Source organism: Rattus norvegicus, chromosome X, assembly GCF_036323735.1.
Source record: "Rattus norvegicus strain BN/NHsdMcwi chromosome X, GRCr8, whole genome shotgun sequence".
In the NCBI taxonomy this organism is placed as follows: Eukaryota; Metazoa; Chordata; class Mammalia; order Rodentia; family Muridae; genus Rattus; species Rattus norvegicus.
The window spans coordinates 120,430,753-120,447,214 of NC_086039.1; the positions used below are offsets into that span (position 1 = coordinate 120,430,753).

Sequence of the window (16,462 nt, forward strand, 5' to 3'; positions counted from 1 at the left end):
GAAGAGGTCGTGTACCTCTCCCCAGTCCAGAAAGGACCCAAAGTCGCGAGTGACAAAGAAAGAGTAAATGCAAACAACCTCGAAAAAGAAGCCAAGAAAAGCCAAGCCAAAAGAAGCAAGCGCAAAGCTGTTACAAAACTGTCTGGTTTTGTAACAATTTCCTCGCTGCCGGCCAATGAGCAGCGTGGTAGGAGTCACGTGGTCGCGTTTTATATAACGCTTCGCTGAGACAAGACAGTTATTAGGCAGCGCGGGGCAGCCGGCATGGAGCTCGGGAGGCGAGGCAGACTCGCGCGCGCGGCGATCCCGCCTTCTCGTCAGCGCAGCCCGCTTCCAGCCGCCGCTCTTTCCTGCTAGTTCCCTGTTCCTAGACGCCTCTCCTCACTCCAACCTCCGCAGTTCCCTCTCTCAATGGATTCCCTTCAGACCGCACAGATGGTGAGCTTGTCCGCCGAGCTCGGCAGCAACAACTTGGAGCTGGCGGAGCCGGAGGAGCCGGCGGCATCGATGGCCGTAGGAGAGTCAGCCGCCCACTCGGAGAAGGTGACACCCGAGGGCTCCCAACCTCCCGGGGCTCAAGAGCCCGAGCAAAGCCAGCCTCTGGCGGCCTCGACGCCGCCGGAGTGCAAAGTCCTGCTCACGCAGGCGGATGCCTTGGCATCCCGGGGGCACCTTCGGGAAGCCCTCGAGGTGTACCGACAGCTCTCCGAGAGGCAGCAGCTCGTGGCGGAGCAGCTGGAGCAGCTAGTTCGCTGCCTGGCCGACAGTATCCCGCAAGACGAGCTGATGGCGCCAGCTCCTGCAGACCCGAGCGCCACTTCGAGCTGCTGCGCAGCGGCGCTGAAAAAGGCAGGGGAGGCCGCGGCCGTGGCCCCCGAGGTATGGGATGGCTTTAAGTGCAGGAAGTGTCACGGGTTCCTCTCCGACCCGGTGTCCCTGTGGTGCGGCCACACCTTTTGTAAACTGTGCCTGGAGCGCGGGCGAGCCGCCGATAGGCGCTGCGCTCTGTGCGGGGTCAAGCTCTCCGCACTCATGGTGGCCAGTGGGAGGGCACGCGGGCCGCGGCGCTCGGGGCCGCAGGCGCCACTGCAACTGCGAGTCAACGTGGTACTCAGCGGTCTCCTGGGCAAGTTGTTCCCGGGCCCCGCGCGAGCGTCGCAACTCCGGCACGAGGGCAACCGGCTGTACCGTGAGCGCCAGGTGGAGGCGGCTCTGCTCAAGTACAACGAGGCTGTTCGTCTAGGTGAGTCCCCGTGCGCCGGCACCGGGGCTGTGCGGGCTTGTTCGCCACGCGAGGGGGGCGGGGAAGCGAGCCCCGCTGGGAGACGGGGGTGGGGGGATGGACGGGGCAGACTTGGTTTCGCGCGCGCGGAGTGGGGGGTGGGGTGGCAAGGGAAGAGCCCGTGGCCCACGTGGAGGAGGGAGGGGGCATTGCTAGGAGTTTGTCTTCCCTACTTTGGCTTTTTTTTTTTTAGCTGTGCCTCACTCTTCTGATTGGTTGTTGGTTCTGTTGCTTTTTTTTTTTTCTCGTGTTCTTTCCCTCTCTCCTGCTTGCTTTTTTGCTTCTATGCCTCCTGGTTCCAGTTTCTATCTGGTTCATCCCGTTCCTCTCTTTTTGCGTATTTTTCCCCTCAGTTTTGTCACTGTTTCGGTCTTGCTCAGTGTCACCGTCTCTATTTCTCTGTCTTTCTTGGACACTTTGGAGCTCGCTCTTACACCTGCCGTACCTTCCCTGTCAGCAAAGGAACTTGGCACTATTTTCCAAACTCCCGCGCGGTCCTCCTGGCTTTTACCAGCTGGAGGTGGCTTGCTGGCGCCCGAGTCCGTGGCTCCCGCCTCTGGGAGTTGTCCCTTCCGGGGCCGAGGCTCCCTGTGGGGTGGGTCCCGCCTGGAATTAGGTCAGGAGAGCACTGGTTGCATAAGGACCTCGAACCGCCCGGGCCGGCGGCCCCTCCCCCGCGCGGGCGGGCGGGCAAGCGGGCGGGCGGGCAGGCGGGGATTGTGTAACGCTGAGGTAACTGAAGTGGGCCACGCTCGCCTCAGAAACCATCCCGCGAGCGTGTGCGGGGGGCGGAGGGGGGGCTCGCTCCCCGCTGCCCTGTGACTCATTGTCACCGTTTCCTATCACACGATTCCTTGGCTGAAATAGATGCACTTGCCCCGCCCTCTCCACCCGCCGCAGTTAGACAGCCGGCGTCCCGACATCGAACCCTTTGACCCCTCTAGCCCAATAGATGGCAGGTCCAGGCAACTGCTCCGGGTCCCCCAAGGAAACGGGGCTGACCACAAAGTGGGCATGTCTGTCTTACTCCAAGTTGCCTGAGAGGGTCAGCTTTGTAACTTCAAGGGCAACCCGGCAGTCCCACATCTCTGCTTGACTGGAGTACCAGAGTTCTCCCAGGAACCTGTTTGCTCCTCCTGCCTCCTCCCACTCCAACCCAGGAAGTGGCCTTGGAACCAGGGGCTGGTGCCAGCCAGCACCTCTGCAGGCAGGGCACGGTGTCCAACTGAGCGAGTGTGGAGGCAGTTGGCTAAGCAGAAGAAGCTGTGTGATCCTAGGGCCTCCAGGGCCATCTCTGACAGATGGAGGAGGGATGGGATGGAGTCTCCTCATATTTCAGTTCCACCCAAGCCAGCAACAGGTAATTCAGAAGGGAGCAAAACCATGGGCTATAACTGATGAACACAGCTGTCCTCACAACACGTATCCTGCCTGCGCCTAAACAAAGCAGTCTATGAGCTGCCAATGGGCTGATGTCTGTTTCAGAAAAGTGTCAGAGAATACTGTAAACTCTATGCTAAAATCAATAGCAAGTAATGGGCACCCAGGACATCCCATACTTCTGGGGGATGGCATAGAGGCAGACACCAAAACTTGTTTCTGGCAACAGAAGCTGTAGCCTGGAGCTTGAGGAAGAGCACAGCCATATGGATGAAATAGGCAGGGGCCACGTATGTATGGAATTCTAAGGAATTCTTTTCATCCATTTCCCAAGGGCCAGACAGGAAAGCCCCTTCCCACTTCCCTCTCTATCACTGCTGTCATTTCCCCAGGAAGGATCTTTCCTGTAGCTTTGTTAATAATCTTCTTGGAGCAGTCAGGGTTTTTGAAAAGGCAATACAACTGCCACCATTCTAAGGGGGGAAAGGAGCCCCTTCCACAGACTATATTTATCCTGGCACTGGCTAATGTTCTATTATTCTAAATGCTGTACCCACACACAGTAAAAGGAACTTGCTTCCACCTAAGACCCAAAACTTTATAACATCAGCAATGGCTCTGACCAGCTGTGTGACCTGTTACATCACCTCATTGGCCTTAGTTTTTCTATCTGAAGAATGGGTAGGTCAAAGACCCACTCAGGCCTGGACTCTAGTGATTCAGTGATGGTGAGAGTAAGACTCCCAAAAGTTGTGTCAAGAAGGTACTTTCTCATTTGTTATCACTAAGAGGATGAACCTTGTAAATGCATAGCCATTTCCTCTAGGAAAGGTTCATATGCACTGGCCATTAGGGACAGAGGGAGGTATTGTTATGCTACAGGTCATCCCAACTGGAAGACTAACAGAGACTTGACTTGGTTGGAATCAAGATAGGGGTCCCAACTGGCTGCCTCTCTCTCTTCCCTGGCCTCATTCTTTTTGGATGGTGACTCATTCAGAAGCCAGGTTGGTGGGCACTAACAGTGTGCATCTGCGCAGAACACTGCCAGGGTTTCCTCTAGGTGAAACTTTCTAACGTTTCATGGGCACTCCACCTCTTAGGAACAAGGGCAACATTACTGCTTTGCATGGTCAAGCTATGGTGTCGGTCAGGACAATATTAGGACTAGAAGTGACACTTAACACTTTGGGTCCTGTAGAAAGAGCTTAGATAACTTTTCTTCCCTCAAGACCCATTCTCATACAGGACTTACCATGTGCTTGTGCTGGGGGCCATTAATGAGGGATTTTTTTTTCTCATTTCGGCAGCTCCAAATGACCATTTGCTTTATAGCAATCGGTCCCAAATTTATTTCACCTTGGAGTCTCATGAGGATGCACTGCATGATGCAGAAATAGCATGTAAACTACGGCCAATGGGTTTTAAGGTGAGTGTGGGCCAGGAGGGGTGGAAAGGGGCTATGCTGCAGAGATTGGCAAGGAGGGCTGTCTCCCTGGAGCAGGGGATGCTAGAGCTCCAGCAGAACAGGGAGAAAATTTTCTAATGAGCTGGACAGTGCAGGGCATCCCTTGATGAAGAGAGGTCTAAGTCTGCAAGGGATTTCAATGAATCTGCATTCAGTTGGTAACCTTCAAGAGAGATTTATACTTTTGTCAAATATGGAATCAGTAGCACAACCTGATTTCATGTCTCAGCTCTGCTGCTTTTCTGAACTGTACAGCTTTGGAAAGATTACTTAATTTCTGTGTTCAATGCCCTCGCCTGTAACACGTTTATATCCAAAGCACCTTCTAAATAGGGCTGTTGTGGAGATTATATAAGGTCATGTATGGGACATGCTTGGAACAATGCATGTAGCATTATCTAAGCATTTGCTATCACCACCACCACCATCATCACTCATAATTTTCTAGAGATAATAAAGAGAGGAATATAAGAAAGATATTCCTGCTCTGGTCCTTCAGGTTAACTGCTGATAGCCAGGCTTTTTGAGAACTCAAACAGCTTTTAGGTTTTTTTTTAAAGAGATCTTCATATTTTCACAATGGCTGGGCCATTTTGAATCATTAATACAGTCATTTGACATGCCACTATCCCCCCAAAAATCTAGGTCACATGGGAGAGGTGGGAAGAAAGACAGGGGTAGACATCAACATAGGGGATACCTGAACACAAGCATCACTTCTGTGTCTCTCTGCCTAGCCTCGAGACCAATCTCTTCCACATGTCTGTATTCTGTTTAGTAGATTAGAATTGGGTCTGGGTATCAATCTTTGCAAAGTGTGACCACGGGGAAGTCACTACTTTCTCTGAAGCCCAAGCACTCTTACTTGTTAAATGATGCTATGGCTATCTGCCATGATTGTTTCATGTATATGTAAGTATTATATAAGAGTATATAAAAGGATCAACAGTGAGAATGGCAACTAGTACATTCTCCAAGCTGTAGCCATTACAGACTCTGTACAACCACAGGGTAGAAAAAGCAGTGTCTCCAAGACCAGGGCCACTGTGACTTATCTCAATCTCATCGGAACAGGTGTCCTCCGGATCCAGAACATTCTGATGGTAGAAAGACTGTGGATTAGGCAATCCCTCCAATAATCTGCAGGCAGTTTCCCCGTCAGTCTAATTAAATACACTCTGCAGCAAATTACATGCAAACTCACACTGAACAGATAAATACTATAAAATAGTTTCAAACGGTTTAATTCAGATGTTGGTGCCTACTGATTTGATGTTAAACCTATGAAAATATTGGATAATCAGAAGTTTTACATGTCTAGGAACTTCAGATAAGGCATTGTTGTGTCATGACCATTCCAGGAGGATCATGGTTGAGCTCACCCTCGACTATTACAGTGAGCCCTTTTTGGGGAAAAACACACGTGGACTGGTAAACTTTGTCTATAATATTAGAGCAAATCTCATTGGTCTTACATGAGAGAGTTTTCGTGGAGGTGATTGACTTTCTCTTTCCCAAGAAACCAATTTACAGCTTAATACAACTCACCAATACCTTAAGGTGCCACGGAGATGAGCTGTCTAACATCCATCAGGTAGCTGTGAGTCGGGTAGCTGCCCTGGAAAAAGAGGGGTTTGCAGCCATTTCCAATGGAAAACTAAATCTAGATACCATGGTGGGAAAAGCAGTGAGAATTATATCTAGATGTGGTGAGGAAAGGGGTTTCCACAGTGAAGGAGGAATTGGTGCAAGTGCTTGGCAGGGGTGTCATTTCCCTATAGGTGAGAGGAAAGGGAAAGGGAATGTTCAGAGAATTCTGCTGTCTTGGGGGCTGAAAGCCTCTAATGCATATACTTCCACACTCTGAGTTTTCTATTTCCCACCATCTCTATATGAAATGCCATAAGGGAGCAAGTCCAGTAGGCAGCCTAATTCTGTCCATCCATCTAGGGCTTAATGTAATGGCCACAACCTGCTGGAAGTATTGGTGTCAGTAGGGTAAGCTGACCACACTGAGAAAGTGAAGTGTGGGAGTTGCTACTACTGCATTGATTACTGGGACCCCAGAGGCCTCTCCAATTTTCCAGTCCTTAACTCCCTATAGCTGCTCTGGAGCATACTGCTAGCCTTCCTCCCAAAGGCTACTGTTGGCAGGAGCAACAAGGGAGTGTGACAGCCAAGATTAGGCTCTAGAAAGAAATGAGGGTGTGGAAAGAGGTCCCCAAGAGGTTTGTGTCTGTGGCTCCTAGCCAGGTCCTGACACTATGCTGATACATGCTAGAAGAGGAAGCAGAGAAATGGCCACCAGATGAAACCTGGGCCTTTTCATTCACACTTGTCACAAAGAGCTTTATGCTCTTTTTTCTTCCTTGCCCCTCACAGGATGCTGCTTAGGCCCTTCTAAGGAGTTTAGCCCATCAGCACATGGATTTGAATCTGGAGGCCATATAACTTCCCAATAGCTGTAAAATGTGCAGCAAGAGAGGAAAAGACAGCTAAGTTTCTGTAAGCAAAAGCATTAGCTCAGTCGCTGCTCAGCCTTCTGAAAGGTGGTCTACCTTTGGGCGGGAAAGAAGTCCTGGGACCACGATTCTAGTTCTAGATTGCTTCGAGTGACCTCTGAAATCACAGAGGGTCCATGATCTGTCTTTCAGGCCTCTGTAGAAACGATTGGCTCACTATGGCCACGACTGTCTTTACAGACCAGTGCAAAAGAGAGGCAAATCATTTCTGGATGAACATTGGAAACTGAGCTATTATAGTTTGTGGTTAAATGGAGGCCCTGGTATGTTTGATCCTCATACAGTTGTGGGGTGGCGAGGAGGCAGTAAACAGTAGCTAAAAATGTGGGCTTGATATATTCAGTCCCAGGTTTCAACACTGACTTCACAGCTTTCCAGCTGTTGTATTTTGGTCAAGTTCTCTCTCTCTGGATTTCCCTTTGGCTGTCTTTTAAATGGGATTTAAAGTAGTTTACCATGAGGCCTGGGATGAAAATAAAAGTCTTTTGACAAGACTCCACCTGATAGTGACTGCTCAGTAAGTACTCAGCGATTGCTGTTCATTGTAGCTACAGTTAAGAAGGTAAATGAGATGTGATTGACTGCTATGGTTTTCTTCCAGGCACACTTCAGAAAAGCACAAGCTTTAGCCACCCTAGGCAAGGTGAAAGAAGCACTCAGAGAATTTCTCTACTGTGTATCCCTTGATGGAAAGAACAAGAGAGCCAGATCTGAAGCGCAAAGGGTGAGTTGAGTGACCTAGGGTTAGCTGCCTAGTAGATCCCCATCACTCTGTCTTCTTTAGGGAGAAGGATGAAGATGCTACCCTATTCGGTATTTGTGGTCCTGAGTGGGTGCTTCTCTGGGTTTAAGGGGCATGAAAGAGATGCCAACTGATTGCCCAGAAGCCCCGTCGTTCTGGTATGTACTATCAAATTGGCAGGTCCTACTCTTTTTTATAGGAGCCAGTAATGAATGCTTTGACTTGGAATCCGTGGGATATAAAACAAAACTAAACCAAGTACGCTAACCTGGGGATGAAGACTCACTAAAGAGTCAATTTGTGGATAAGGGCCAGATGGTGGTGCTGCTGTATAACTTTTCTTTGGCTGAATCACAAGTTTCACTAGTCATACATGGAGGACAGCTCCTGGGAAGGGTCACTGATGGTCTCCATGTTGCTTGCCACATACAGAACGCAAACCTTCATGTCTTCTGCTCGAAAACTAAACCTACTATCTCACAAATGCAAGTCAGAGACCATTATGAAAGAATAACTAGCCAGGCCTCTATAGAAATTGTTCCGTTCCAGGAGATGATGATTGTAAAACAATTATCATGAGAAATACCAAGAACTTGATCGAAGGGTCAAGCATCCTCATTGGATAGGCTTTGACTTTTATTGCGTTTTGTACATTTATTCTTCTGGTGTCTGAATAATTGGCCTGGAAGTTGGATGTTGACACTCAGTGATTGTTTTGGTTTTCTGTCCCCATACACTGTTCAACACCAAGCCACAAGCCCTTCTATCCAGCCCCTGCCCCCGTGTAATGGTTTGGAAGGGGATGGGTAGAAGAAAGTGGACAAGAGACAGAACTGGTCTCTGAAGACTCTAGAAGGGAATATTTAGCAAAACTAATAGAGGTGGCAGAAGCTGGACTCTGGATTTTCTGACACTGGCAGGAAATGTCCTGTCTGGGAAAAAATTTACCTGGTTTGTGTGGGGGGGTGGGGGTAAGCTTTTATTGAAAGGGGTATCAAAGCAGAATTATTAGCAGTCTATGGGCCTTTCCTAAAACTTAAGTGTAGTCACTCCATAGCATAACACTAGCTGAGCATTGCCTATGTGCCAGCCACTTGGTTGGAAGGTTCCACTTAGTTCCCATAACCTCATTGTTATCTCTCTAGATGAGAAATCTGAGGCTCAGTGAGTTTTTTTGAGGCCACCTGCTTCTTTGCTTTTATTTTTCCCTCAGGTGGCCCAAGAGGTTCTGGTATCATCAATTGAACTAACTTCTCTCCAGTTCGCTTTCATAGATAGGCTGCTGTCGTTTCTATACCTGCCTGATGAAAGGCAAGGCATTGTGTGAAACTCTGGAGACCCAAGGAAGCCTAAGTGCCTTTTGGAACATACAAGCTTTTGTTGGTTAAGATAAATGCCAGGCAATACAAGTGAAAGTGTGCTTACAGGAAGCATTACAAAATTCTGAAATTAATGTAAGAATTTGGAGGCATATTTCTGTTGAATGTGGTGAAGCTATAGCAACCATTTAAATACACGAGGAGGCTTCAACTGCATTGTATTCTAGTTTTAGGGCCAAACATGTGAAAATTAGTCTAGATGTACGGGGTATTAATAAGCCTCCTCATAACTCACAGTCCTCTGATTTATTTTGAATTACAGATTCTCGCCCTCTCCTCTTTCTTAACCCAGTTGGGCCTTTTTATGACTGAAGTTACAGCAGAATCAACTTTCATTCATATAGAATGATTATTCTCACTGAAAGTCGACCCTAACTTTTGTTTTCCAAAGACATTGAGAAGGCCTGCAGGGAGATCTTAGGTAGTAAAACTAAGAAGGGAACTGCTATATTATTCCTGCCTTGTTTCCTTTGATTTTGACTCCTGGCCTCCTTTTCTTCATCCCCTGTCTTTTCGACCTTGTATTTGGGTGCTATACGGCCACCTCCAGGGAGACTGTCTCAGAAGTGGATATATCCTTTTGGGTCCCTGAGTAGGATTTCTGAGAATCAAATTCGATTCCTGGGGTGTGGTGGACTCTAAACGATTACATATGACTCTGGGCACTAGGTGTGCCTTCCAACCATTCTCAATTTATATTTGGAAAGTAGGTTTTTAGCATTGCAAGAGAACATAAACATCTCACCGAGGATTTGAGGCCCCTGAGTGCTAGGTTTCTTTTTGATCCCTTGGATACATAAATGCCATCATCATTTTCATGAATATGTTGTATATTTATTAGACCCTTATTGCTGGCTCGAGAGAAAGACTTATTCTGTGACACACTTCCAGTGCAAAGTAAGATGGTATAGTTTAAAGTTTGGTATTCTCTTCTGTTGAGAACATGAGCTGAGATTAGAGAGATGTGTGTATTAGGGCAAGGCAGCACTTGAGCAGAACTTTGAATACCACGCACTGCTTGGATCCATGGAATGTGCTGACACAGGAGGGAACACCATGAAGAAACCTCTGAGGACAAGCAGAAGAATAAATCAAACTTTGAGTTTAGTGTTCTTTCAAAGTCTCTTGCTAAATTAACACTCCTGACTATGGAGACTGAACTACAGCGTGGGGCATTCTTTAGTGGGTCACCAAACATGGCGGGGTCTTCTAAGTGATAAACATTGGAGTATGTTTTGGAGGCCCAGTGATCTGCCCTCTTTCTTGGTGTTTTACACACACACACACACACACACACACACACACACACACACACACACACACGAGGATGGGACAGACAGACAGATGCATACATACTTAAATAGAATCCTTAACCCCTGCAGGCATAGGGGAGAATGGAAACAAGAATGTGAACAGCTAACGGTACAACCTGCCCCCAAATGCTTATCTTTGACTCCTAGACCCTCTGTTCTTCCCTCCCTTGCCAGTATATCCAATTGCAAGGGAACCTGCCTACCCCTAGGTACTTGATCTTAAAACCTGACATTTTCTGCAGAGATGATCAGGATGAGGAAGAGGCTGGAAGGGGAGAGGAAGTTTGAGCTCTGCTTTCCTAACACTTTACTGCTCAGGCCCCCAACTCTGAAGGGATTAAAGGTCCAGGGGTGATGATGTGGATGAGGAGAGCAAAATGGATAGACAGAAAAACAGTAGCGAACAGTGTAGATTGCTTCTCAGCCAGTTGAGTTGTTATAGATTGGATTCTCCATTCTTCACTGAGGAGTCCTAATTTGTTTTTCCTCTGCTGTGATAAACACCATTACCAAAAGCAACTTGGGAAACAGAGTTTGTTTTCCTTATACATCCCAGGTCACAGTCTATCACTGATTGAAGTCAGGGCAGGAACTCAAAACAGGAACCTGGAGACAGGAACTCCAGCAGAGGAGTCTGCTTACTGGCTGTGTCTCTGCATCACGTTCAGTCAGCTATCTTTCTTGTACACACTGGCACCACCTGCCCAGGGTTGGCACCCACCTACACCGTGCTGGTACTTCCTACATTAATCATTAATCAAGAAAATGCTCAAACAAACGTGCCTACAGGCAAGTCTGATACAGATATTTTCTTATGAACGTTCTTCCCAGGATGACCTAGTTTGACAAAACTAGCCGGTACATGAGATATCTATTCTGACTTTACCTCTATGTTTCCTTCAATTAAGATAGATATTTAAAGCCCCATTGCATATAGTTCTGCAGAATGGTGGCACCATAGAGGTGGCTCTGAACCTTGGCTAAGTAACAATGGCGTCTGTCATGCCTTCTCAAGACCCAGATTCCTGGCTCATACTTTTGACCTGGGGAGATTGGAGCTGGACTGAAGGACCTGACATTTTCACTAGCTCCTGTGCAATTCTTCTCTTAAAAGATGTATTTTACTTTTTACATATGTGTTTATGTTTGAGTCTGTGTATCAGGTGTTTGTATATGAGTACTGGTGCCTCTGAACATCAGAGGTGTCAGCTATCCTGGAGCTGGAATAACAGGTGGTTGTGAGCTACCCTACATGGTTGTGAGCTACCCTACATGTGTGCTGGGAATCAGACTCGGCTCCACAGCAAGAACAGTATGTGCTCTTAATGACTAAGCAATCTTTCTGTCCCCCTGTTCCTAAATGAGTCTGTGTGTTTATGCAACAACCTCTCCTTAGTGTGTCTAGGGACATGGCTCCAAGGCTTCCTCATTTGAGTTTTGCCTTGTAAGCTGTGCTCTCTGGTTCCCCATCCCTCCCCCTGCACCTTAGTCTAGCACCTGTAGAAACTTGAGTAGTGAAGTCTTCTGTTTTATGTCACAGCTTCTCTTTAGTTTCTTTTCACCATCAGTCCCGGGGGAGTCTCAGGAACATTCTCCCGATATCCTGAAGCTGTTGGCACCTCACCCTAGATTAAAGGAACACGTAGAGTCAATGGCTACTGAAGGCACCAGCCATAATCTACCAAAGTTGTCACAGGTAAAACTCAACTCACCCAGCTCGCTCATGATGCTTCGTTTGGCTCTTTTGTGGGCACACGAGAAGTGAACCCTACCTCTCCTACTTTGGTTCCTGAGGGAAAAAGAAAGATGGAGTTGATAATGGCTGTGTCCTTTGCTTAAAACTACAACTGGGAATTTCAGGCATGGTCCAAAAGTTTGAATTTATTATATTTGTAGTCTTGGTCAGATCCAGAAAATAGGTAGATTTGATAGAAATATAAAGAGATTGGCCTGCTTCCCCTGAAACCCTATAATTGGGCTGTGCCTATTGGCTTTGTTTTGGTCCAATCCAGAAAATAGATTTGATAGAACTGTAAAGAGATTGGCCTACTTCTCCTGAAACCCTATAACTGGGGCTTTAGCTTTGGGGCAGATGCAAGTTGACGGCCTTTGAGTACCACTGAGATCCTTGTGCAAGGTTGACTCCATTTGGTGACCAAATGGAGAGAATTTCTTGCTCTTGCACTATTCCTTACACACAAGCAGGCTTCTCATCTATAGCAAAGTAGAGGCACGAGAGCTGAGTTGGGAAGGAAGACAAGAATTAGTAGTTTTCTTTGAAAACAAAGGAACAGAACAAAGGAACAGAGCGATGGGCTTCAGGTGCTGGCCTTTCTAGGACAGGGTAAGTGGGCAGAAGTTGGGGTTCAGAAGACGAGATTTGAAGCAAGGTTTAACGCTGAATATCTGGGCACCTTTGGGGAGCAATTTCTTCTCCATTTGTGCCTGAAGTTCTTCACTTGTATATAAGCCCTGGATGCTCACATCTTCCCAGTTGTTCTCCCTGCTCTAGAGAAGGAATATAATGAAATGCTCCTGACTTTTCTTGGTGAAGGCAGAACTTGGAATAGCTCCTGAAATCAGACAGCCCCCAGTGGTCATTAGTACAGGACTAAGATAGCTAACACTAGGCCAGAGGGCCTAGAGTGGGGACTTCTACTTGCAACTCAGTCTGAAATGAAGGGACTAGAAACTCTGCCTTTCCACTGTGAGCAGGCCAGGCAACAGTTGCAAGTGCATTTCCACTAAAACGTTGCTTTGCAAGGCCCTGTCCTGTGCGGACAGTACTCTGGGCTCCTGGGAAGGCAAACTATAAAATTGTTTGTTTGGGTTTTTTTTCAGTTCTTGAAACCTCCAAACACCCAGGGATATAGACTGAGAAAACCCACATCCTTTCCTCTGCTTTTCGTTGTTGCCTCTCACCTGTGTCCACTACAATTTTTGGCAGGGCTTAGAGGGGAGACAACAAAGGTGAACCTTTTGCTGTCGAATATGGATGTAAACTATAGAAGGATTCTCCAGAGCATTGGGAATAAACACATTTTCAGGATTATTTCAAGTTGCATTTTCAAATATCCTTTACCTAGACAAAATTCTGGAAAAGGTTAGAGACAAACTATTGGGCCAAATTAATTTTGCTTCTTTGACTTTTCACAAAAAATTGAGTAAACAGATGGAAATAGTGTATAGCTCTGGAGCATGAGTGGCTTTAGCAGGCCTGTACAGAGCTGGCCTAAAATCCTTTGAAAAATGTCTATGAATGACAGTCAGGGTGAGGGGAAGTAACCAGTAACAGGATATCCCCTCACTGAATGCTTTGCTTTCCTTACAGACCACTGGGGAATGCTTTGGCTAGGAGGGAAAAGTGAAGATTCCCTTGCAGTTCCCCCTTCACCCCTGCCCAGGGACCTTTGCCTCCCATGTGCCTGTTGTCCTTGTGCAGAGAAGTCCCCCTAACTGTACTCAAGCTAGGCATGTCTTTGACATATATTAGACGTCACCAATGAGCCTCAAGACTGCTCCTCAGTTGAGTTGTGTAGCCACTGAGTGTTCAGGAGTGAGGATCAGGGCTGTGTTTCTTTCTCTTTGTCCCCTCAGGGTAAGATTATTGGAAGACCAGTATTGGTCCCAAGTAGCTTCTGATATCTGGCTTTTGCTTCATCTAGGAGAATTCAGAGCTTCCCCATTGTTCTAATCAGGAGGGAGCAGCAGCTAGGGAAGAAAGCAGCAGCCTAGTGAACATGGCTCAAGGAAAGGTGAGTAGAAAAGAAGACAGAGCGAAAAGTCAGGAAGAAGAGGAACAAGATGCTGCCTCCGTCAGGACCGGCAAATGCCTGGAAAAGAAGAGGAATCGTTGCCAAATTGAAACCCAAGAAGACACAGAATTGCCTAATAAAGTCTCCAAACAAGGTACTAATTTTACCCAGGGAGAAAGTATCATAACGCAGGTGACTGGGTTCACTGACATAGGTAGTTAACCTCTCTCTGGGCGCTTCTCTAGCTCAGCGTGTATGGCCTAGCCCTGGCACTTACCAACTGTGAAATCCCAGAGGTTGCTGGGAAGTATCTTTGGGAGTGCACATGGTAACTATCATACTGAAAGTGCTGTGTGATGGAGTGTCATATAGATCTGAAAGAGTGTGATATAGATCATCTGTAGTCAGGACATCTGGTCAAGCACCCTGTCAAGTGAGGACATCCCATGCTTTCCCACCACATCACTTTCCTCCAGGACAACTACTTCCTGTCCTCATCATGGTTCTTGGAATGTAGGATGACAGGGGTGTGCTCAGGTCTTATTCAGGTGTGCCCTGAGAAGCAGCAGCTACAGCTTCCTGCCTTTCCAAGAGAGGTTGGCTGTGCCAAGACTCCATCTCAGTTTTGAAGACCTGGCTCAGTCCATGCAGTTGCCACTGTCGCTGCTGCTGCTGCTGCTGCTGCTGCTGCTGCTGCTGCTGCTGCTGCTGCTGCTGCTGCTGCTGCTGCTGCTGAGTGACATGTCTACTGAATTTGAATGAACTCAGCCAGGAGCTCCCAGTCTTGGACAGTCTTTCTATGGGGGCTGCTAAAATACCACTGGGAGCACACTTCAGGGAACCCCACTGGCGATTGATCAGGCAGCCACTAAATTAAATTCTGGGGGAGTTTGAGATTAAAAACCAGAAAGACATTTTTTTTTCCTTAGAAGTATTGTCTGGAAAAAAAAAAAAAAAACAAGTCGATCCATCCCTGACTTACTGTTTCCTAAATCACAGATCTTCCTGCTGAGCAGGGGGCCAAACCGGATCTCAGTATTCCACTTGGATCTTTTGATGCATCTGACCTTGAATGCTCACTGTGTATGAGGTATGTGATGTGGACCATCACTTAACTGCCTGCTATTTCCTCTTTGGTACCTGGAACTTTCTGCTGGTGACTTAACTCCTGAGTTGGTTAGTATGTAAAAATCATGGCACTGGTGAAATGAAAACCACATCACATGCGGCACCTTGTGTCCAAGCTTACAAACCGAGTTCTTTACATCTTTAAATCTCAACTTAAAAAGACCTGGAAAGTGGCAAGGCAACACATTTTTCAAAGGTCAAAAACGGATGTGCTACATGTTGAACACACCAACTATTTGGTCCTCATTAGATCTGATTTTGTTATATATGACTGTACATATGAAACAAGACATATTTTCCAGCTGCCCATAATACCATTGACTTATACCAGCCTGTCTTACATTATTGTTTGAGCCTTAGAGTTTTTAAAACTTGTGACCCTGAATTTAACTACTAAGTTAAGAACTCAGTGCACAAGGGTTAACGTAGATCCCATAAGCATTTTCTGTGGAAGCCAAATAGAAGCCTAAATTAGGTTGTGTTTATGCCATTTAGTGAACAGTACATGTAACAGATATTTTCTCAGGTCTCTGAAGAGCAGTTTATCCACATATCCCATTTCAAAAGCAAATACAAGTTTATTTCATTTTATAGCTGTGATTTAGTGGCTAAGAGGAGGGGCTCTGAAGTCAATGCTTGAAACGTAGATCTTTCAACCTACAGACTGGCCCTAGAGCAAGTGACATTTGCTACCACTATTTGTTTTTTAGTAAAGGACGGTGGAATCAACTCCATCGATGACGGTTAATTAAGAAAAACTATTTAATGATTATAGAGTAGTGTCCGGAAAACAGTAAGTACTCAAAATATTTTAACTAATTTTTCTTCTTCTTACGCATTGGTCTTTAATGTTAGATCCACAGACCTCAGAGGAAGCTCTATGTATACATTCAAATAGAGTCAGGAATTCACTAAAGCAATATGTAAAGTGTGCGTGTGTATGGGTGGCTGTGTTTCTAAGATAAAAGCGGACAGCTTGCATTAGATTCGCAAATGTGCTGATTTTCTCCAAAAGCATTAAGAAGGAACTTAGTTACTTAAACAGATGTTTGCCTGCCCTTTGAGAGCGCTTATTCAGTTATCTGTCATGGATGTTTATATTCTGAATGAAGACCAAGACAACTATTACCTGAAACATGGTCTTTTCTTAGAAAAGTATGAGTGTGTGTGTGTGTGTGTGTGTGTGTGTGTGTGTGTGTGTGTGTGTATGTATGTATGTATGTATACACACACATACACATAAATACTTGAGTCTAGGGGAATAATTCATGGCAGAGCACTTGGCTACTATTCATGAGATTCTGGATTCATTAACCATTATTATTACAATAACAACAACAATAATAAAATAATAATGCACAAAAAGTCTGTAGTAGCAAGATTTGTTTGCAAGCATATGCAGGTCTCAGACAGCTCAGAAGATGCAGCATAGATGCAGTCAAATTAAGCTTCACACATCCTGTCAGGAGTCTGTTTAAGTGGTGTGGACAAGA

General features: G+C 46.5%; 1 protein-coding gene across 2 annotated transcripts in view; it reads left to right on the forward strand.

The window, feature by feature from the left end:
• Positions 1-222: 222 nt before the first annotated feature.
• Lonrf3 (LON peptidase N-terminal domain and ring finger 3) overlaps positions 223-16,462 on the forward strand; it is a 38,674-nt gene continuing 22,434 nt past the window's right edge. Inside the window, exons 1-6 of one of the 2 annotated variants that reach the window (XM_006257447.5) lie at positions 223-1,243; positions 3,973-4,091; positions 7,254-7,376; positions 11,627-11,782; positions 13,752-13,995; positions 14,841-14,931. In XM_006257447.5, coding sequence (XP_006257509.1) covers positions 412-1,243; positions 3,973-4,091; positions 7,254-7,376; positions 11,627-11,782; positions 13,752-13,995; positions 14,841-14,931 — 1,565 coding nt within the window. In that variant the 5' untranslated portion in view covers positions 223-411. The remainder of the gene's footprint in view (positions 1,244-3,972; positions 4,092-7,253; positions 7,377-11,626; positions 11,783-13,751; positions 13,996-14,840; positions 14,932-16,462) is intronic. The other variant, NM_001191585.1, reaches the window with a different exon arrangement.